Consider the following 22,775-nt stretch of genomic DNA (forward strand, 5'->3'; position numbering starts at 1 on the left):
CATTGAGGAAGCAGTTAAATATAGTTTTAGTGAAAACTTAAAAAGATTCTTAGTCACTGCTGGAGTTTAGAGGAAATTTGGAGAAAAATACCATCTTGGCATTATCATGTCATAGTATTGATTAACTTAGAATGGCTCTGAGCCCAAGAACTATGCAAAAGAGTCATGCAGATGTAATTCTGTGCCCTTTCAAGACAGAGTATGAGAGCCGCGTGTGTGTACCATGAAGATGAAGCGGGCTTACCCTCAGCTGAGAGCCTGTAAGGGTTCCTCACTGCCAAAGGAATCAGGTGCATACTCCTCGGAATGAGGTGGAGACTGCAGGCTGGCCTGTCTCCCTGTCTGGCCTCTCCTACTTCTGTCCCCCGTGGGACGCTTGCCTCGTCTGGTGTGTGGACCTTTCTTCTGTGCGTTCTCCAAGATTCCCCTCCTTGGCCCCATCTCCTGGTCAGGACAGTCGGGACCAAGCCTGTCCTGTGGCGTGATTCACATGGCTTCTGTATCATCGTATCTTCACTCCTTCCCTTGAGGCTCTTATTTCCTGTTCTGGACAGGTCTTTTGACACTGGAGCACACTGTGTGGTCTTGCTCTGCATGAGGCTCCGAGGCCCGCCACCTGCCTGCACTCCTCCAGCACACAGGAAGCCTTCAGTGAGCGCTGGCCATTGGTAGTGGTGAGGTAGTGCCGAGAGGACGATCCTGGGGGAATTGGAGGTTGTTCTGGCTCTGTATGCTTTGCTGTGAGGGACATGATGGTATTGGCTTCTTGTGGAGAGCTTCATGATCCCCGAGAACTGTGGAGGAAAGGTCACTGCTCTGTTTTGCCTTTCCCTGATTTCCAGACTGCTACTTCGTTGTGTACTGTCTTGCTTTAGGAACTGGAGTGGCTCCCCATTTTTCTGAGGGCCATTTCCCCCACATGCCTCTACCACTCCTGGGCTTCTGGCCTCCAGAGTGTCTGTTAGCTCAGGTCACAGTGATTGACAGTGTGGGGTCCCACATCGTACCAGAATTCCCATCCAAGCTCCATCATTTACCAGTCCTAACCATGTGACTTTGAACAAAATCCCTTACCTCTCTTTCCCTGTCTAGTTAAAGTCATGGTACCAGCTTTAGGATTGTGGAATTTAGTATTAGCTCTTGTACTTGTTATGCTATTACTTCTATTGTTGTAATGATCACACCCATCACATTGCTGCTGCTGGTTTGTGGATCTGTCTTCTATGTGGTGGGGATTTTGGAGAGCCAGGATTCCACCCTGACGTCCCAGTATGCACAGAGCCAAGCCCAGGTCAGGCATAAGTGGCTCCCTGTCAGCTGGTGTTAAGTAGGTGCTAAGTAAATTGGCTCCTGGGAGACAAACTAGATGCTAAGTGGTAGATTTCAAAACCTCTGCATTTTTTTTAAGGACAATTTCCCAAGTATTAGGAAATTGCATATTTGTTCAGTGAAGCTGTTAGCAGCACTGTTCTGATTGTTTTTTTTTTTTTTTTTTTCTCACCCAAACTGTCTTTATTTTTCGTTTGTTTGAAAATTCTTTTTTGATCATATCCATTAACTATTGACGGATCAACAGAGTCTGTTAAAAATAGAAAAATGTTGCTTATTCATACAGCCTTGCTCATATAGAATTTTTACCAACCCTAAACGGCAAGAGTTGTGTGGGAAGTTGGGAACAGACAGCACTTGAGATGCAGGTGGCACCTGAAGTGCAGAAGTTCTGGTGGGAGTAGGGCTTGAGTGCTGCCTGCGATTTAGGGTGAGTCTCAGCTTTAAGGCTGATGTTGAGTAAGCCTGTGCTCAAGGTGCCGAGAGCAAGGGTTAGAAGCTGGAGGAAAGGGATGGATAAGAGAGAGATTTTGAGCACTTGGTCTCGGACAGCAAGGAACCCCAGGGGTTATCTGGTCAAAGGAAGGAGAATGGAGTTGTGGCGAAGAACACGAGCTCTGGAGCCTTGGAGTCAAATACTAGCTGTGTGACTTGGGGCAAGTTTTCTGACCTCTCTGTAAAATGTACAACTTTAAAATGAGGCTAATAGTAATCTTGCTGTTACGTGGAATAAATGGTTTGTGCACTGCTTAAAATTTAGTGAGTGCTCAAATACTAATTCAGAGCTTCCCAAACCATCTGTCATTCCACATTGAATGGGTTACCGTTGTGCTAATCCTCTCAGACTTTGAATCATACAGTATTTCTGTTTCCTTACTGTGCTACAGTGTGAAGGAGCTGGGATGTAGCTGTTATTGGTGCTGTGTATTCACGTCCTGGGGCCTCAGGGCAGACAGAGGCTGTGCTTCTGCTCTACCTTCCTCCACACCCATTGGCTCTACTCTTCATATTAGGGTGTGCTTCAAATGTTTTAATGTTTATAATTTCCCTTTTGTCACTATAAAAGCGACTTAAGTAGATTGGCATGTTACCACTATTAGTATCTTGATATGTACTCTTTCAGATTATTATTGTTGTTCACTTGCTCAGTTGTATCTGATTCTTTGCAACTCCATGGACTGCAGCGTACCAGGCTCCCCTGTCCTTCACCATCTGCCAGAGTTTGCTCAAATTCATGTCCATTGAATCGGTAATGCTGTCTGACAATCTCATCCTCTGTTATCAGCTTCTCCTTTTGCCTTCAATCTTTCCCAGCATCAAAGTCTTTTCCAGTAAGTCGGCTCTTCGCATCAGGTGGCCAAAGTATTGGAGCTGCAGCTTCAGTATCAGTCCTTCCAGCGAATATTCAGAGTTGATTTCCTTTAGGATTGACTGGTTTGATCTCCTTGCAGTCCAAGGGACTCTCTGCTGATAAATCTATGTATGTTTGGTACCAATGTGGAAAGTGCATATTTGCTTTTTGTTTAAACTAACATGAGGTCATTTTCTGATACTCTTCTGTAACTTGTTTTTTAGTGGTCTTAGTGGTCTTCACTGTCCTGTTAACATCTGTGTCATTAACACCCAGTCCATATTCCAGTTTATCCAATTGTCCCAGAAATCCGTCTGCCTCCCAGCTTCCAAAATTTTGTTGCTGTTGCAATATCTCCTGTTTGCTTTGTCCTTATACTTAAAAAAAAATTCCCTCTATAATATTGTCTTAGTGGAATTTCAGGAGGGAGCAGAGGTAAATGCATTTGTTTAGTGTGACGTCTTTGAACACTCTTGATGGCTCCTTGTCTAGCTTTTGCTAACTGAAGCTTTGAGGAATGAGCTGGGCATTCCTTCCGGAGCCTCCTAATCCATCTTTACACCCCACCAACAACAGATGCATCCGTCTTTATGATGAACTTTTCCCTCTAGCTTCCATCTGATGACCTTAATTATAACTGCTCCTTCCCGTAATAGCCCATCAGATGTTTGAAATGGAGACTATTACTCCCAGTCATCTTTTCTCCTCACTGGAGATTCCAGGCTTTTCTCACAGGGCAATTGCTAGTCTCGTCTTCATCACAGTCTGTTTCTTCTGATTTCTTCTCTCGTATTTACTTTAGGTGTGTGACTTCTAAAGTAAACTCAGCTTTCCTGATTGGGTCTAATCAGGAAAGGATGAAGGACTTCCCTGGCAGTCTAATGGTTAAGACTCTCAATGCAGCGGGCACAGGTTCGATCCCTCACCTGGGAACTAAGATCCCACATGCTGCACAGAACAGCCCAAAAAAAAAAAAAGAAGCTGAGGCTTATGAAGGCAAGGGAGTGTGTTTTTGAAGTCACATGGCCAGTTAGTGACAGAGCAGGATTCAAGCCAAATCCCATGCTGTACCCTGTTCCCCGACATGAACAGGGTAAAATTAGATTATAGTTAAAGGTTAGGGTAAACAGGGCTGTAAAGTAGATAAACCAAGTTAGCTCTCGGGTCCAAAGAGAGTTTAAAATAAAAAGCCCTACTAAACCTGAGATGCTACCCTAAGCCAATGCTTTGTTTTTGGCACTTTGTAACCAGTTGAACATTTTTTCGGTGATTGCTTTCTTCTGAAATTATTTTGGGACAGGGGGCTTACTCTCTTGAAAGAGACGAGATGATGATAATGTTGGATGTTGTGCCTACAGGTAGCAATACTTGTCCACACATGTTCTGCAGAACACCATGAGTTACTATCCCGAACTTATTTGTTCTTTGAATGATATATATGAACTCTTCCCACAACAATAACAAAAATCACTGGTCTTAAAAAGTTTCAGTTATTCAGAATTTGGAACCCATATCTGATTTTCTTGCATCTCTTGTCTTGTAGGCCTTTGCCCAGTTTGATGCTGAGGGTGATGGTACGGTTGATGCTGAGAACATGTTGGAGGCCCTCAAGAATTCCAGTGGAGCTAACCTTCAGGGAGAGCTGAGCCACATCATCAGACAGCTGCAAGCGTGCTCTCTTGTTCCAGGTGAGGCCCTCATCTGAGGGCTGAATGCTGAAGAATGCTCTCTTAGAGCCCAAATGAGCTTTGCTGTAATATGGGTTGTAATTAGACAAGCTTGTGGGCACCATGAAATAGTCATGATTTTCTGATAGCCTTCATTAAGCTCATGATCTGAATGTGTGTTGAGTATAATCATTTCTTGTGTTCCCCACACAGCGGTGGCTGAGCAGTTCTCCCATCTTTATGAACCTTTGTCATGAGGCCACCTTCCTTACTGGATCTCTCTGTTTCACTCTCTCAAGAAGCCTTCCCTGGCCCCGGTTGTAGGCTTTCTTAGCATTGTGTATTTGTTTTGTTTTTTTTCCCCCAACATATCACTGTTCTAGTTAATTAATTATTACTCACTTGTTTGTAAATATCTGTCTTCACTTTTATCCTATGAGCTCCATGAGGGCAGGGAACCTTCTCTTTTACTTTTGGTGAGTCCTTACATTTAGTAGTTTGGCACTTGGTAGGCACCCAGCTTTTTTAATTTTTAGAAAGCCATTGCTCTGAAATTTGTGAGAATAAAAATAGCTTAAAATGAAACAGTACCTCTACATTGTCTCTATGAAAAAACTTTGTCTATATTTTTTGATGGTTTTATTTAGGGAGCTCAGAAACAGAATCAAAATAAAGTTACCTTTTCTTGTTTTTTTTTTCTATTGAGAAAGCAATTGAGTTTGAAAGGAAAAAATTAAACTTGGCATATCATCCTTTTGGTTTAGTTCATTTTATCCAGGAGCTTTTCTGCTTTGTGCACTTGGAGTCATAATATTTAGCACAGAGGATCTTGGGCAGCAGGGAGGCAAATAGACTCGTTGGATCCATAAATGTAACTCTGATTGACCTCTCTGGCTTCCTACTGAGGATGTATTGAGCTAGGGAAGGAGGGTTTCTGTATATTAATGAAAAATGCTTACTTCTGCTCTTCTTCAGATTGTCTTGAATTATGTAATTTTTATAGAGCATTATAGATAGCCTGAACATGTTAATTTTTCTACTGTTCTCATGGCAGTAAAAATTACACTTTAAATTATGCATAGCTAACTTTTAGCATTTTGTATTATCCCCACCTCTGTATTACCAGCATATGGGTAGCATCAGGGGCTTTATTTGAACACCTTAGAGAGATGTTTTGGGAGGAGAGGACAGGAGTGGCGACCAGGGGATCCCCAGCACTTAGTGAGTTGTTGCTCTGAGTGATCCTGAGGAGCAGTGGGGATTAGTCTAGAAAAACTCGGGGCCCAGATCCCTAATCGGGGGTCCAGACCTTCTCTAGCAGTGTTGTGACTTGGGACTTTCTACTGAAATATTTTATCTGTTATTTTAACTTAAAAGAGTTTTTCTTTTTTAAAAAATAATAATCCTAAGCTGAAACTTGGTGAGCTGAGCTCACCTCACTGGTGGAATCCCACTTTCCTGGTCCCTCTGTCTAACCTAGACTGATACTCCTTTCATATCTCTTTGTATGAGTGCTGAATGGTTAAAAGAGACAGCCCATTTACCAGATTCATTGCTTATTTCACCATGTGATAAAAGTTTTCCCATTACAAGCATCAGTCTGTTCGGAGCAGATCGGTGAAGTACCAGCAGCGTCATCACATGAAGTCTGGGTATTACCCTGAGTGTCCGTTAAGAATAACTGTAAGAGGAGATATGAGGGATGGCATGAACTTCTGGGCTTGGGAGATCAAACCAGGGGCTCCTGGTTTTGTGTAGAGGCAGAATCAGATGGGCCACTTCTAGGGCACAGTTTCTCCTCAGTCTTTTGGTTAGCTTCAAAAATTAAAGCAGTTTCCTTCTGCCCTAATATAATCTTTTTGTTTCACACTTAAAAGCAGTTTCTCCTGTGGACTTCTGGAATCTTGCTCTAGGTGCTGCTCACTTGGGTGTGCTCAGCTTGTGACAGTTCATCCAGTAATACAATGATAATATATGTACTTTTGTTTTAATTAGAAAGTAAAAGAGAAACAAACAAACAAAGAAAACCCTCCCCAGATCTGTAAGCATGTCTGAGCTCTAGGAAAAGCTGCCGTGTTTATTCTCTCTTCACTTAACTGTCTGAGTCATGTGCACCTCAGTTGAAAGCATGTTATTGTAGCTGAACCTACAATAACAAGAGCAGGATTCCGGAAGTCCGCAGGAGAAACTGCTTTTAAGTGTGAAACAAAAAGATTTTATTAGGGCAGAAGGAAACTGCTTTAATTTTTGAAGCTAAACATGAGACTGAGGAGAAATTGTGCCCTAGAAGTGGCCCATCTCATCCTGCCTCTTCCCTTGTGGCTCAGCTGGTAAAGAATCCGCCTGCAGTGTGGGAGACTGGATTCGATCCCTGGGTTGGGAAGATCCCCTGAAGAAGGGATAGGCTACCCACTCCAGTATTCTTGGGCTTCCCTTGTGGCCTAGCTGGTAAAGAATCCACCTGTAACGTGGGAGACCTGGGTTCGATCCCTGGGTTGGGAAGATTCCCTGGAGAAGGGAAAGGCTACCCACTCCAGTATTCTGGTCTGGAGAATGCCATGGACTATATATATAGTCCATGGGGTTGTAAAGAGTTGGACACAACTGAGCGACTTTCACTTCACTTCAGATATGACCTGTTTTGTGTTTTTGAAAGGTTGCTGAGGTTAACATCAGACAAAATGCAGCCAGGGGAGCCACTTAGGATATCTGGGTGGGTGTATGAATGGAGGTGTTGAAGCCAGAGTCTGGACAGTGACCAGAGGGAGGGACAGATGGAGGAGACTCCAGAGGCGCCCCCCGCCCGGAGAGAGAAGACTGGAGTGGTGGAGGAAGCACTTGGAAGCGGCGCAGGGCCTCTCTGCAGTCCCTCCCCTGGGTGTTGTCTCAGCGTGTACCCGAGCCTCGTTCCTCGGCTATAAGAGGAGGGTACCAGAGCCTTCAGTGCCTTCTCCTCCCCACCCTCCCCCCACCACTTACCATGGGGGCTGACTGCAATGATGTCTGTGGAAGGACCTTGAAAACTATAAAATGCACTCAAGAATTGTGGTCAGGTTAATGGTTGTGTTTTCATTATCGTTATTTTCGTAGCTTAGTATAAAAGCAGTTACGCCATTACACTCTAACGTGATAAACATTATTCCTAGCCTATATTCAATATGCAAAACTTCTTCAAAAATGTCGTTAGTATTTAAATTTATAAATTAAACATAAAAATTGGGAGCTTGGATTGAAAGAAATTATCATTATTCTAAGTCTTCTAAAATGTCTGTGAAACTACAGTGAAATTAATTTTGAAATTGAGATCACCACTGGTTCATTTCTTAAAAACATCTTTAGATTTTTAAATGATTAAAGCTGAAACTACCAGAGAGGATTCTTAATGGCTGCTTTTGATTCAGATAATTCTGCTAGGCCACCAGGCAGGGAATGTGGAACCTATTGTGGTAGGTTCCCAAAAACATAAAAAATGGACTTTTTCTGCTTAGGTTTCATAGACATATTTTCAGAGTCCAAGGAGGGCCTGGATGTCCATGCGGCGATGATCCTGCGCTTCCTGCATCGCAACCGGCTCTCCAGCACCGTCATCCCCTACCCCATGTTGGACCACTGCAATAACATGAGCACCATGAGGGCCTCTGTTCTGAGGGAGTCTCTGGATCAGCTGGTACAAAAAGAAAAGGGTATGTGTGCGGGGGTGGGGCTGTTCTTGAGGATGTCTGGTGATCATTTCTTCCAAGTGAGTGTTTATTGACAGGATGAGCCAGCCCTCCTCCCTGCTTTTATTTCTGAAATTATAGTGACCAGTTTGTAGCAGAAGAATGTGAACTGTTCTCCCTTTCCGCTTTCCCTTTCCTTCCCCTCCCCCTCGCCTTATTCTTAACCCAACTGCTTTCTCATCACCCAGGTCTCCGCTCAGATGTGGCAGGCCTCTCCTCATTACTCTCGACCTATGCGCCCACTGCCACCACTTCCCCGCTTTGGTCACAGTCCCCTTTGCAGGTTTAAAAGCCTAAATGGCACTTATTACCTGAAGTTGTAGCATTATTATTTACTTGCATTTTTGTCTATCTTATTCGCTTCATTATCCTTGGGACCCAGAACTATGCTTGCCACACAGTGGGTACTCAGTGAATAGTTGTTGAATAAACGAGGGAAGCCACTACAGACTCACTGGGGACCACAGCAAAAGTTGATAATACGAATTGGCAGGTCCGTGGAGCCCCACAGTCCAGAAGTAGACCCCGTTGCATGTGGGACAGGTACCAGATGTAGTTAGTTAGCGTTACGAGTCAGGGCAGGAAGTGAATGAGCCTACAGATTGGGTTAAGGAACTGGTTAGACATTTGGAGAAAAAAATAAAACTAGATTCTTAACCCACTTAATCAAATAAATTTCAGATGGATTAAAAAGTTCAACCAAAAAGAAAGCTGTAGGAAAGAGTGCTAGAAGGAAGGAGTTCCACTTTATAAAAGCCCTCACATGGGAAAACCTCTCTTAAGTAGAACATGAAACTACAAAAGAAAAGATTAGTAAGTTAGACTGTATGTGAATTTAAAGTTCTGTACAGCAAAAACATATCATAAGCAGAGTCAAAAGGCAGATAGCATTTTACGGAACAAAGGTGTATTTTGTAACATTGTGAGTGTTTTTTTGTTTTAACTGACCTTGGGCAGTTTTTTAATTGCCTTAGTTTCCTCATCTCTAAAATGAATTAATACATAGAAAATGTGTAGAAAAAAGGCCTGGTTCACAGTAAACAGGCGACTGAACTGAACTGAACTGAAATATTACTTATTATGTGTGTGTATATATATAATTACATAATATATACAAAATGGATAAATTGATAAGACTTGTGACCCAGTAACAAGTAGATGAGGATAGGACAAAGCCATACTCAGAAACACAAGCGGCTTACAAACAAGTGGCTTGAAAAGTCTCACTCATAATTAAAGAAATGTAACTTAAAACTATAAGTCACCATTTTCATCTCTTAGTTAGTTTTGCAAATATATCAGTGATTTATGCTGTACTACCACCAACCCATGGAGCAGTCCTTGGCCAATTTCTTCTTTATACATGTTGTCCAATTTAGAAGGAGATTTTACAGAGCATTTATTTTTCTAGGGCCAAAGTGCCAGGAATATTTCTGTTAGATATTTTAAATGACCTTTTTAAAAAATGCTTTGTGAAAAAGATGTCATGATAAAATCTGGTTTTTCTCACAGAGAGCCCTGGAGATCTAACTAGAAGCCCAGAGATGGACAAACTCAAGTCTGTCGCGAAATGCTATGCTTATATAGAAACATCCTCCAACCCTGCAGACATTGACAAGATGACAAATGGAGAAACCTCATCCTACTGGCAGTCAGATGGCAGTGCCCGCTCACACTGGATTCGGTGGGTGCCATAATACCAGATTCTTGGGTGAAGGCCCAAGGAAATTACCTGCTTTCTTTCTCTTACCCTGTCTGCTGCTGCTGCTGCTGCGTCGCTTCAGTCATGTCCAACTCTGTGCAACCCCATAGACGGCAGCCCACCGGGCTCCCCCATCCCTGGGATTTTCCAGGCAAGAGTACTGGAATGGGGTGCCATTGCCTTCTCCCTTACCCTGTCAGTGTGTTAAAAAAAAAATCATTTTTAAAAAATTTAGACTATTTTTTAACTTCACTGCCTAGTTTTTTTCTTCTTGTGATTATCTGTGATGATGCTGTAAGAATCAAGTTAAAAGAATCATGTGAAATTATATACCCATGTTCGTATATTCATAAATACGGATAATTTCTTTACTGGTATTTTAAGGGAGAAAATTAACATTTGACTAGTATTTATGATACTGACTTCAGATCTTTTTCACTAGTTTTTCAGGAAGGTTAGTGTCACAAGGAACAAGGGATACTTTTCTTATATCTGATGTGATTTTAAGATCATTTCTGCACATTTAATTTATGCAACTAAGTTGGCCAGTTTGGTAGAGAAAGAGGGAATGTGTGGTCAAGAATCCTGAAGTGAAACTGATGACAGTCAACCGTGATGTTTCTATATGTTCTGAAGCTGCTGTCTAAAATATCATCTGTCCCATCAGAAAATGGCCTGATTTCAGTTGGTGGAAATAGAAGTAATTACTGTTTTCTCATAAAGGATAAATAAGCTCTTTAGCCATCTATACATGAGCAAATCTCAGTTCTTTGGATACAGTTAGAACTTGCTTCATACTGGGTAAAGGCATTTTATTAGAATGTTCATTTTATACTTTCCTGCCTGTACTGGTATCTTGAAATAGAGGGTGTCCCTTGTGGCTCAATGGTAAGGAATCTGCCTGCCAATGCAGGAGACATGGGTTCGATGCCTGATCTGGGAAGATCCCACATGCCTCAGAGTAACTGAGCCTGTGCGCCACAACTATTGAGCCTGTGCTCTAGAGCCTGGGAGCCAAGACTCCTGAGCCCACATGACACAAGTCTTGAAGCCTGCACCCCTAAAGCCTGAGCTCCACAGCAAGAGAAGCCACCACAGTGAGAAGTCCATGCACACCGCTACTAGAGAGTAGTCCCACTTGCCACGACTAGAGAAAAGCCCTAGCAGCATCAAAGACCCAGCACAGCCAAAAATAAATACATACATACATAAAGTATAAGCATTAAAAAAAAGACTAGAAGATTGATCTTGAACTGAAAGGGATTTTAGAAACTTGGGAAGGTCATAAGAACTTTGAAACTAGTAGCCGGCTTTTTAAGTTAGTTGCTTTTAGGGGAGTTAGTCTTTGCGTATATAGCACCTACAGGATCTTGGAGGTGCGACTTGTGGGCCCTGCCAGTTCTCAGCCTGTATAAACATTTGTCGTTTCTGCTCTCTCTTTGTGTTTTCCAGTCTAAAAATGAAGCCAGACGTCGTACTCAGGCACTTGTCCATTGCTGTGGCGGCCACTGACCAGAGCTACATGCCGCAGCAGGTGACCGTAGCAGTGGGGCGGACGGCCAGCGATCTTCAGGAAGTCCGCGACGTGCACATTCCCAGCAATGTCACTGGCTATGTGACACTGCTGGAAAATGCCAACATCAGTCAGCTCTGTGAGTCAACCAAGAGGCATCTTGCCCTTCTAACTAAGAGGACTGGAGGGGAGGAAGAAAGGTCCTGTTTTTTGGCAGGAAGATCTCTGAAGTAGAAAGCCTGTTTGTTTTTCTTGGAGATCTGATTTGCATCTCATTGTGCACATCAAAGTGGTTGTTACTTCACCTATTCGGTGTTTTGAAAAGTTATAGAAAAGCAGTAAAATCTTTTTAAGTTAAAAAATTTTTTTTCTTATTAGAAAATTAGAAATATTGACACAAACAAAAAATTATTCAAAGTCCCACTCCTCGGGGATTGTAATTGTGAATTCATTGGTATGGATCCTTCCAGTCCTTTTCTTATTTTGTGTATGTATATAAATACACACACAGACATATATATATATATTTTTAAGAATACTTAAAAATAGGTTTGCATGTATATATGTATATCTTTATGTATCTTTTTACAAAAGTGGTGATATTTCATTCATGCTCTTTTGTAACTTTTTAACGTGTTGTCTCACCATACATTCATGCGCACCTTTACTTAGTGTTGTTAAGACTGTGCCTTAATTTTAAGAAGCTTTTTCTTCTTAAATTTCAGTTGTTTCCATTTTTATACTATTATAACCTTGCTTCACACATAGCATTTTGGAAATAATCACAATTCTGTGATTTCTTTCCAGGCTTATTTCATTCAGGGAGCCGGAATGCTTCATGTTTTGTCTCATTTCTCCTAATGCTTTCCTGGGCCAAAAGAAGTATTCTTACTTTGCTCAGAGGAACTGAGGCCTAGGGAGGTAGAGTCTTTGTGTCTCACCCCTAGGCACAGAAGTAGTTAAGCTTGTGGAGTAGCAGCTTCCTGTCTTACACTGTGGTGGTCTTTACTCTGAGTTGTGTCCTTTTTAACTTCTCACCTCCTCCTCTCCAACCCAAATAAGAAATTCTGACAGCTCTTAAAAGTGAGTCATGCCTATGTCATCTATTTGGACTTGATTATTAAAAAGAAATCCTCACAACGGCTATGAGCCAGCTGCTGTTTTATAACTAAATCTAAATTTTGGAACTCTAGGAAAAATTATAGACATTTCTCACCATGTGTTTAATCAGGATTTTAAAAATACAGTTTGTGTTGATTTTCAACAGTCATAAATTCCTATGAAGCATTGTGATGTAAAGATTTAAGCCACCCTTAATTTTGCACGTGATACTTTTGGCTCCTTAGATTGGTCACTGCTCTTTTGACAAATTGATTGTATACTTGCTCCATTGCACACACCATTTATTTCTGGCATCAAAATATATCTTTAGCATTTTCTTTTCGAAATGTGAATTACTGTTTTGCTTTTAGTTGGAAGCCTAGCATTTGCTGAACTGAAGAAGTTAATCCAATACTGAATTTGTTGTTTGCACTTGACAGATGTCCAGATTAACATAAAGCGTTGTCTTAGTGATGGATGTGACACTAGAATTCACGGTCTGAGGGCTGTTGGCTTTCAGAGAGTCAAGAAGTCTGGGGTCTCAGTCTCAGATGCTTCTGCAATATGGTATTGGTCTCTACTGACATCTCTGGTGACGGCTTCCATGGAGACAAATCCTGCCTTTGTCCAGACAGTGCTGCGCAACACTCAGTAAGTCACTGTGCTTTCCAGGCCTGTCACGGCGTGCTCTCTCTCCAGCCCTGTAGGACAAGTCACTGAGCACCCTCCGACCCTCGAGACTCACTCAGCAGCCGGCCCTCAGGTGCCCTGTTGTTTCCTGTTTGTGCCTTCAGCTTCGGTCCTGGGGGAGGGTGGGGCTGGGCCACATATGCCATTCCTATCCCTTACCCCCTGGGGAACAGCTGCTTGCATTTACATAGTAATTTATATGGGATAAAACACCTTCAGATGCTGTATATTTTTTACCCACTTACATCATAATATGTATGTGTAAAAAGTATCCCTATTGTCCAGTCAAGTGTACGGTGACCTTTCCTGGGATACATGACCAAGCAGTGATGGATCAGCTGGAGGTCTTTGGACCTCGGCCCTAGGTTGAAGGCTCTTTTCACAAAAGAGTCAGATCTTTCCAAGGACATTAAACTAGTCTATTTTTAAATGTAAAGCACCTTTGGAAATTTTCTTTTAAAAAAAACTGTTAAGGTGGACTTGCCTGGCCATCCAGTGGTGAAGACTTGGCGCTTGCACTTCAGACGGTTCAAGTTCGTATTTTGTGAGGAGGTACTTGGAGACTCTAAATATCGAATTGCTCATTAGGCTTCACTTGACGTGACTCATGATTCCTATTTACTCCTGCGGTTGTTATCAATCACAGCTTGCTTCTCAGGTTGGCCCAGATTTGGCTGATAGGAACTCGGACATGTGTCCTTTTGACATGTCCTCATCTTGGAACTCTTCCTCACAACAAAATATTCCGGGCTTACCTTGAATGCTCCTGCCATAGTCCTAGGATTAGCCTTTTTTCTCAAGAGTTGTGGTCACTTTTAGTGGAGAGTTGTGTTTAGGAACTGAACAAACTAAACCCATTGCTGTCGGAGTGTTGCTTCTCTCAGTGGACATAGCTGGGAAGTATATGTCTGTAAATGAGTAATAGACACGTGTGTATACATAGACACATCGCCTCCTGTATCTATTTCTCTGTCTGTAACACTGAAAACTCTTTTGAGTTTACATTGATACTTCTAAGCCAGGGCTACCATGTTCATTCTGATTGTCTCTCTTTCTGTGTTTGTAGCTCCCTGCTATGACTGTGAGAAACTTGGCTCCCATCAACCCTAATATGTTCACTTATTTAAAGAGTCCCACTCTGTATAACCAGCCTCCCAGCTCCCCAGCCCTTGCCTGAACTCCCTCCTCACCTTCTCAGGGCTGACATTCCATACCAGGCTGTCTCTTTGCTCAGTACCCTGCTCCAGTACCTCACTGGGCCACCATGCACCCCACCCAGGCACACACGAGTGCCTGCCTTGCACAACCCTACTCTGTGGACTGAATTTTCAGGAAGGAGAAGAGGATGAGTTTCCTACCTTGTTTTTGTGCAGTTATGCCAAGTTGTCGAAGATCGGATATATTTAAAGTTTATATGCCTGATATTGTCTTCACAACAGGTTAGGTGGATTCTCGCTGGATGCCTTCTTTATCTACAAACAGTATGTAGAATGCCGTTCTCAAGCCTAAAATTTAAAAAACATATATTTCTGAGTTAAACAACTCGAGAAAATCAGAGATACCAAAGGAACATTTTATGCAAAGATGGGCTCCATAAAGGACAGAAATGGTATGGACCTAACAGAAGCAGAAGATATTAAGAAGAGATGGCAAGAATACACAGAAGAACTGTACAAAAAAGATCTTCACGACCCAGATAATCATGATGGTGTGATCACTCACCTAGAGCCAGACATCCTGGAATGTGAATTCAAGTGGGCCTTGGAAAGCATCACTACGAACAAAGCTAGTGGAGATGATGGAATTCCAGTTGAGCTATTCCAAATCCTGAAAGATGATGCTGTGAAAGCGCTGCACTCAATATGCCAGCAAATTTGGAAAACTCAGCAGTGGCCACAGGACTGGAAAAGGTCAGTTTTCATTCCAATCCCAAAGAAAGGCAATGCCAAAGAATGCTCAAACTACTGCACAATTGCACTCATCTCACACACTAGTAAAGTAATGCTCAAAATTCTCCAAGCCCGGCTTCAGCAATATGTGAACTGTGAACTTCCTGATGTTCAAGCTGGTTTTAGAAAAGGAAAAGGAACCAGAGATCAAATTGCCAACATCCACTGGATCATGGAAAAAGCAAGAGAGTTCCAGAAAAACATCTATTTCTGCTTTATTGACTATGCCAAAGCCTTTGACTGTGTGTATCACAATAAACTGCGGAAAATTCTGAAAGAGATGGGAATACCAGACCACCTGATCTGCCTCTTGAGAAATTTGTATGCAGGTCAGGAAGAAACAGTTAGAACTGGACATGGAACAACAGACTGGTTCCAAATAGGAAAAGGAGTACGTCAAGGCTGCATATTGTCACCCTGTTTATTTAACTTATATGCAGAGTACATGTCTTGGAGTAGGAAATGGCAACCCACTCCAGTGTTCTTGCCTGGAGAATCCCAGGGACGGGGGAGCCTGGTGGGCTGCTGTCTCTGGGGTCGCACAGAGTCGGACACGACTGAAGCGACTTAGCAGCAGCAGCAGCAGAGTACATCATGAGAAACGCTGGACTGGAAGAAACACAAGCTGGAATCAAGATTGCCGGGAGAAATATCAATAACCTCAGATATGCAGATGACACCACCCTTATGGCAGAAAGTGAAGAGGAACTCAAAAGCCTCTTGATGAAGGTGAAAGTGGAGAGTGAAAAAGTTGGCTTAAAGCTCAACATTCAGAAAACGAAGATCATGGCATCTGGTCCCATCACTTCATGGGAAATAGATGGGGAAACAGTGGAAACAGTGTCAGACTTTATTTTTCTGGGCTCCAAAATCACTGCAGGTGGTGACTGCAGCCATGAAATTAAAAGACGCTTACTCCTTGGAAGGAAAGTTATGACCAACCTAGATAGCATATTCAAAGGCAGAGACATTATTTTGCCAACAAAGGTTCGTCTAGTCAAGGCTGTGGTTTTTCCTGTGGTCATGTATGTACGTGAGAGTTGGACTGTGAGGACGGCTGAGTGCCGAAGAATTGATGCTTTTGAACTGTGGTGTTGGAGAAGATTCTTGAGAGTCCCTTGGACTGTAAGGAGATCCAACCAGTCCATCCTAAAGGAGATCAGTCCTGGGTGTTCACTGGAAGGACTGATGCTAAAGCTGAAACTCCAGTACTTTGGCCACCTCATGTGAAGAGTTGACTCATTGGAAAAGACTCTGATGCTGGGAGGGATTGGGGGCAAGAGTAGAAGGGGACAACAGGGGATGAGATGGCTGGATGGCATCACTGATTCGATGGACGTGAGTCTGAGTGAACTCCGGGAGTTGGTGATGGACAGGGAGGTCTGGAGGTCTGGCGTGCTGTGATTCATGGGGTCACAAAGAGTTGGACACGACTGAGCGACTGATCTGATCTGAAACAACTCGACTTCCAAAGTTTCAAGTGAAGTGACCAACTGAATACCAGAGTCGTGTGTATTCTTAAAGAAAACTCTTAAAGAAACTCTTTAAGAGATTCTTAAATTCTTTAACTCTTCAAGAAATTCTTAAAGGAACTCTTAAAAAAAAAAGAAAAGAAATCCCATTAAATGGTCTAGCACTGGGACCCCTGTAGGAAAAAGACTGATTTATGTACCAGGTTCTCTGTAGGAACACTGTTTCTTAGTAAGGGTTTAATCCAAACAAGCTTCCAACAGTGTATTTTTATTTGATTTGAAATTATATTAATACATTTATCGTTGGCCTGGGTTTGTTCTGATTGTGCACCTTACACTCCTAGGAAGGCGCTGCAGCACATGCCTCCGCTGTCCCTCTCACCAGGATCTACAGATTTCTCCACTTTCCTGTCTCCCAACGTTCTGGAAGAGGTGGACAGCTTCCTCATAAGGATTACTAGGTAAGAACTCAAGGTCGATAAGTGGGGTAGGGGGAGATGGGGGGCCAGTATTGGCAGATAGAGGGCATATGTGCTTGTCACATCTTTTTTTTTTTTTTAATTTTTCCAGTGTTTCATTTTTTAGTGACTGAAGAGAAAGTGAAATAACGGTGCTCTCCATTAACTAGTAATGTCCCCCGACCTTAGGAATTGGGGGTGGGGGTGGAGTAGTCCTCAGATTCAGCCAGGGCAGAGGTGGCACAGTCCAGAACTCAAAGCCTCTCCATTCGTGGCACAGTCCAGAACTCAAAGCCTCTCCGTTCCTTCACATCCCCAGCCCAGCACCTGCTTGCCTCCATGGGCAGGTCTAACAAGCCTGGTTGTCCATAGACCTGGGAAAGGACACCCTGATAGCTGATAGAGGAGTCAGTTAGTGTGGGGACACTCAGCTCTGTCACAGTGAGCCCTGAGGACGTTACTGTATTAGAGTACAAACTAGGCCCTGAGACATCTAGACAGTTTTGAAAGTTTCAGGGTAATGTGTTTAAGAAACTAGATAAGAGTGACATGGAGTAGATCTAAAATACGTGACTGGTGCTTGAAGGAAAAAGCCCTTAGCTGTCTGAGCAAGCCAGGTCATTACTCAAGGCTTCTTGATAGCAGGTGCTTATTTATTTTTGGTTTATAAAGTTGGACTTCTTGAAATTGATAGCATTATTTTATACTTACAGATTAAGGTTACAAAGGTGAGGGTTTTATTTCCTATTCCTCCAGACCGATTTAGTTTTTCTTTAGGATATCTTAAGGATTTTGAAAAAGTGTTTCTGGTAAATGGATGAAGCGTATGGCAGGTTGATTTTGCTTTTGGTGATCAGTTACGCAAAGTTTGAACTACCTGAATTTTCTCACATTTTAAGAAGTGAAATGCTTTCTGCTCTTTGTTTGTAGCTGCCGTTCTACACCAGAGGTGGAGCTGACTCTTCTGGCCTTTGCACTAGCGAGAGGAAGTGTTGCCAAAGTGCTGAGCTCTCTGTGTACTGTCACTGATCACCTGGACACACACTATGATGCCTCATCCCTCATCTCATCCATGGCGTCGGTCAGGCAGAACCTGCTCCTTAAATACGGTAAGTGACCTTGGCAAGGTGCACAAAGATGCATGATACCATCACCAACGGGGGACCTTCTGGCATCTTCTTATCTTGTTGAGTAGTAGTTTGTGGGCCGGGGCATTGTACTTATACTGTGGTTTCTGGAGGAACATGTCTTCTTTGACTAAGGTTGATAGGAAGGAGGGAGATGCTGGTTCATTTATGGATGCATTAGCAGAAAAGAAACTTGAGTATCCACTGCACTGTACTCCCAGGGTTTACTGACCTAATGACTGAGGCTTGGTGGCCATTTGAATGCCAGACCTGGCGCAAAGACCCTTGTCTTGGAATGCATCCTCGTGGTAGCTGATAGCTGGTTGGAATGACATATATGGGCAGACATACATGCCAGCCACCACTTTCCCTCCTGGGCCCAATGGCAACGCATCTTAGCACGTTTCCACTGATCCAGGTTGGAGCTTCTTAATCCTTCTCAACACAGGAGTCTGTAGAGCTACTCTCAGATGACTGCACTTGACACGTGCCGTCCTAGCCTCTAGGGCTGAAGCTTCTGTCCACAGAGTACTGCGTTGGACCCCATCCCGTCAGAGCACTGTGGTCATTCCTTGTGGTGTTTGCTGTTGTTCAGCTGCTTAGCTGTGCCCGACTCTGCGACCCCACACACTGTAGCCTGCCAGGCTCCTCTGTCTGTGGGAGTTCCCAGGCAAGAATACTGGAGTGTGTTCCCATTTCCTTCTCCAGAGATGATATTTGTACCTTTGCCTTAATATTTCCTAATAGTTTACTTTTAATTGTTTAAGTCATCAATAGATATCATGTAAATCCAGTTACCCCCTCCCCAGTTTTGGGAAGATCATTTCTTTGGAGAGGTTGGGATCCATGGCCAGATGGGAGGGATCTATCTGGAAAATATTCTCCAGAAAAGTTTTAGATTCAGTTTAGCTGTTATTTGGGCAGAGAGCCTAAACGGGGGAGGAATGCCTAGGGGGGCTGTTCATTATTGATAATGTTCTAGTTCCAGTTTGGTTTATAGGTTAATAGGGTTATAGAGTTTTCATTACATTACTAAAACAAAAGAAAATGTTTTTTAGATCATGATAGTAAAAGTTGATCTATATAATTTTGAAAACTTCCAAAATTTGCCTAGAGATAATTTTAAGAAACAAAACGCCAAACCCCGAGACATTATTTATGTATGTTTTATTTTATTGATATATTTTAAATTTATTTTTAGTTGGAGGGTAATTGCTTTACATTGTTGTGTGGCTTTCTGCCATACGACAACATGAATCAGTCATAAGTAAGCATACATCCCCTCCCTCTTCAGCCTCCCCACTCCGCCACCCCACCCCACGCCTACCACCCCGCCCCCAGGTCATTACAGGCAGCCGGCTGGGCCCCTGTGCTGAGCAGCAGCTTCCCACTGGCCGTCTGTCTCACACACGGCAGTGTGCATCTGTCAGTGCTACTCTCCCAGTTTGTCCCACCCTCTCCTTCCCCCGCTGTGGCCGCAAGTCTGTTCTCTGTGTCTGAGTCTGTATTTCTGCCCTGCAGATAGGTTCATCAGTATTATTTTTCTAGATCCTATAAATATGCATTAATATATGATATTTGTTTTTTCATTATTTATATATTTAAATGCAGTTACAATAAACTTAATTATTGACTCCCAAACAGTGTCTTAGGAATTCCTTTCTCCTCCTGCTCAATACACAACTATATTAAGTCTGTGTTATTAATCTGTGTCTTACGATATGCTTTGTTTCTGACTGGTTGTTATTCTAGAGTGATTCTTTTGGATTGACTTATTCTTTGTTTCTTTCAGGAGAGCAGAAAAGGGTGGTATCCCCTTTTATCTGATACTACTTCCTATGTTAGCTTTTAAATGGGTCAGTTTTTAGTTAGCAATCTGGGTGGCCACAGGCTCTCTGTTTCCACTGATGAGCATTCTAGTTTTCATTTTTTCATAGCGCTAGCTTCAGGCTCTCTCGCTTTCTCTCTTTTCTTTGATCAGGGAAACCTCTCCAATTGACTCTTCAGGCCTGTGATGTCAAGGGAAAAGAAGAGAAGTCAGGGCCTGAAAACCTGCTTGCTGAGCCGTGGACGAGGGACGGTGAGTAGTGGACCTGCGGGGTTTTAGTGAGTGGAAATGGCCACTAGAGGCCCTGTGGAACCACACTGTGGTCTTTGAAACTTTCAGGACGTGCAGTCTTCACTGCCCGTGTGCTTCAGTTGGCATCAATGGTTCCTGAACTGTTTGTGTGATTTCTTTACTACAGTGTTGCCATCTGCTAGGTGTCACTCACCTGTAACAACTTAAAAGTACTTGAATGTTCACATTATACAGTAAGGAGGGGACCACTAGGATGTTATACAGGCAGGTCAAAGGAGAACTCATTAATACATGGAGACCAATAAGAATGCTAACATGAATCTACAGATAGCTGCAAAATTGGTCAGTCTTCATAAGGAATAATCAGCTGTGTTCCTATAGACACAATTTTTATTTCTGTGGACAAGAATCATTTGCATTACTGTCATATTGTACAATTTATAGAATTATCAAGTAGCTTAGATACAATGAAAGGTGGCGAGAACTCAAAAGAGTGGGTTAAATAAACACTTTGGGGGGGCTTCCCAGGTGGCTCAGTGGTAAAGGATCTGCCTGCCAATGCAGGAGACGAGGGTTCAATCTCTGGGTCGGGAAGATCCCCTGGAGGAGGACATGGCAATCCATTCCAGTATTCTTGCCAGGAGAATCCCATGCACAGAGGAGCCTGGTGGGCTATAGTCCATGGGATCGTAGAGAGTCAGACATGACTGAGGACACATGCAAACACACACATTCTTTTCTTGCCCATTTTGAAGACTCACAATCTTTCCTGACAGTATTTGAGAAACTAATTCCTCTCTCAGCCTTTAAGTGTGCTTGCCTCTAACAGCCCAGCCAAACATCAGTCGTGGTTTTAGGAATGGTTCAGAAAGATGATTAACTGTCTAGTCTTTTGTCTCTTTGAATTAAAGTCACAATCTTTATCAACTTTTTATTTCTTTATTGTTGCCTCAGAGCAGGGTTGCCTGTATAGTTGAAAAGATTATGCTCTGACGAAGTTATACCTGGCCTATTATCTGTTATCTGGTGGTTGATCAGCGGGGTTGCATCTGCCTAGAGAGGAATTCTTTTTCTAATTTTTATGAGAGGACCAGATGGGCTAGATGCCTCTGCCTCAAAGGATATGCCTTGGTTTTGTTGGTCTTAGTTCTTAGGGTTATTACAGATGTATCAGTCATCCTAATGTTAATTTTTATTTTTTGTAGGTTTTCTTACAGAGACTGGAAAAACCAGAGCAAGTACTATTTTTTCTACAGGAACTGAATCTGCCTTCCAAGTTACTCAGATCAGAATTATGGTAATTCTTCTGCTGCCTTCTTTCAGAAATGTTACTACTAGTTTTAAAAATAGGGTTGCATTGCAGAAGTCCATGTCACTGGCTTTTCATTGATTTTAGTGATTTTTCTGTGTCAGGCCTGTAGCAGACACAGGGGCAAAAAGATGAATATATTTTAAGTCTGTGAATGGTGTGACTATAAGGATCAAAAACGGTGAGGAATCCTTTCTTGGGAAGCAACTTTCTTACTTTTCCAGGATTTCATGTATTTGAGATCTCTCTCTGTTGGTTTCATTTTTGCTTTAAGCTCTTTGAATCTGACCACATTACTTGGGAACAGAATGGCCACACAATTCCGGCCCCTTCAACGTTCTTTACTTAGGCCTCTGTTTCCAGGTTCGACGTGGTGGCATCGGTGCCCAGTGTGGCTTGGTGTTTGCGTACAATTCATCTTCTGATAAATTTCATGCGGAAGAACACTTCAAAAGATTCGAAAAATATGACAAATGGAAGCTTCAGGAGTTCAGGCAGTTTGTAAAAAGCAGGTAAGGAACAGAATAAAAATCTTTCTAGTTAATAAGATAATATACATTCTCTTACTGGTGACATATGTTTTCTTTATAGAAAAAAAGTTGCTACTAACCCATCTTTAGTAGCCAGGAACATTCATTGCTTTCTGGCAGCATGTGTGAAGACATATATTTTAATTTGTTCATAGACTTTTACTCGGTCCCTTTCGTGACCAGGTATATAGATCTTCACAATGGCTGGGTAATGATATACATGTGAATTGTGGGCAGCCTGAGGTCTTTAGTCTTATCTAGCCCCTGGGAAATGTACCCCAGCCCCAACTTCCTTCCTCCTGTTTTTGTGCTTTTATTGAAAATAATTATGAAGTACCTATGATGTGCTCGGCCTGCTGCTAGGCACCAAAGACGCCTTGCACTAATGAGCAAGTTGGCACAGTCTCTGCTCTACAGAGCCTGCTCAGAAGACAGATGGTAAAGCCTACAGAGTCACTGTGCTGTCCAGGCAAGGTAGGTAGGAGGGATCAGGTGTTCTAGGAGCACAGGGCAGAGCGCCTGACCTGGTCAGGGAAGGCTCCCTGGAGGAGGTGTTGAATATGGGGGAGTTAAAGTTAAGTAACCCCTTGGAGCAGTGGAAGAAGAACGTCCCGAGCAAAGAATAGATGGAGTTGAGAACTCAGAGGTGGAGTCTGGCCTGCTCAAGGCACTGGCGAGCCACACCTTGTTGAGGTGTGCGGTGAGGCAGAGAGTGGGGCAAGGTGAAGCTGGAGCGAGGAAAGGGTCAGGTCATTAAAGGCCCTTTGTCTCTGTTTCA

The 22,775-nt window shown here is 42.8% G+C and overlaps 1 protein-coding gene across 2 annotated transcripts in view; it reads left to right on the forward strand.

Moving 5' to 3' along the window:
• The window catches only part of ZZEF1 (zinc finger ZZ-type and EF-hand domain containing 1), a 94,760-nt gene that overhangs the window by 4,318 nt on the left and 67,667 nt on the right, over positions 1–22,775 (forward strand). For both annotated transcript variants that reach the window (XM_086359555.1, XM_086359556.1), the window contains exons 2-11: positions 4,224–4,368; positions 7,836–8,030; positions 9,579–9,750; positions 11,221–11,420; positions 12,823–13,033; positions 16,838–16,954; positions 17,882–18,060; positions 20,060–20,158; positions 21,364–21,455; positions 21,831–21,979. In XM_086359555.1, the coding sequence (XP_086215681.1) occupies positions 4,224–4,368; positions 7,836–8,030; positions 9,579–9,750; positions 11,221–11,420; positions 12,823–13,033; positions 16,838–16,954; positions 17,882–18,060; positions 20,060–20,158; positions 21,364–21,455; positions 21,831–21,979 (1,559 nt within the window). The remainder of the gene's footprint in view (positions 1–4,223; positions 4,369–7,835; positions 8,031–9,578; positions 9,751–11,220; positions 11,421–12,822; positions 13,034–16,837; positions 16,955–17,881; positions 18,061–20,059; positions 20,159–21,363; positions 21,456–21,830; positions 21,980–22,775) is intronic.

Source organism: Bos grunniens, chromosome 19 (genome assembly GCF_055505025.1).
Source record: "Bos grunniens cultivar Pamir isolate PY7600 chromosome 19, Bosgru_T2T1.0, whole genome shotgun sequence".
Taxonomy (NCBI): Eukaryota; Metazoa; Chordata; class Mammalia; order Artiodactyla; family Bovidae; genus Bos; species Bos grunniens.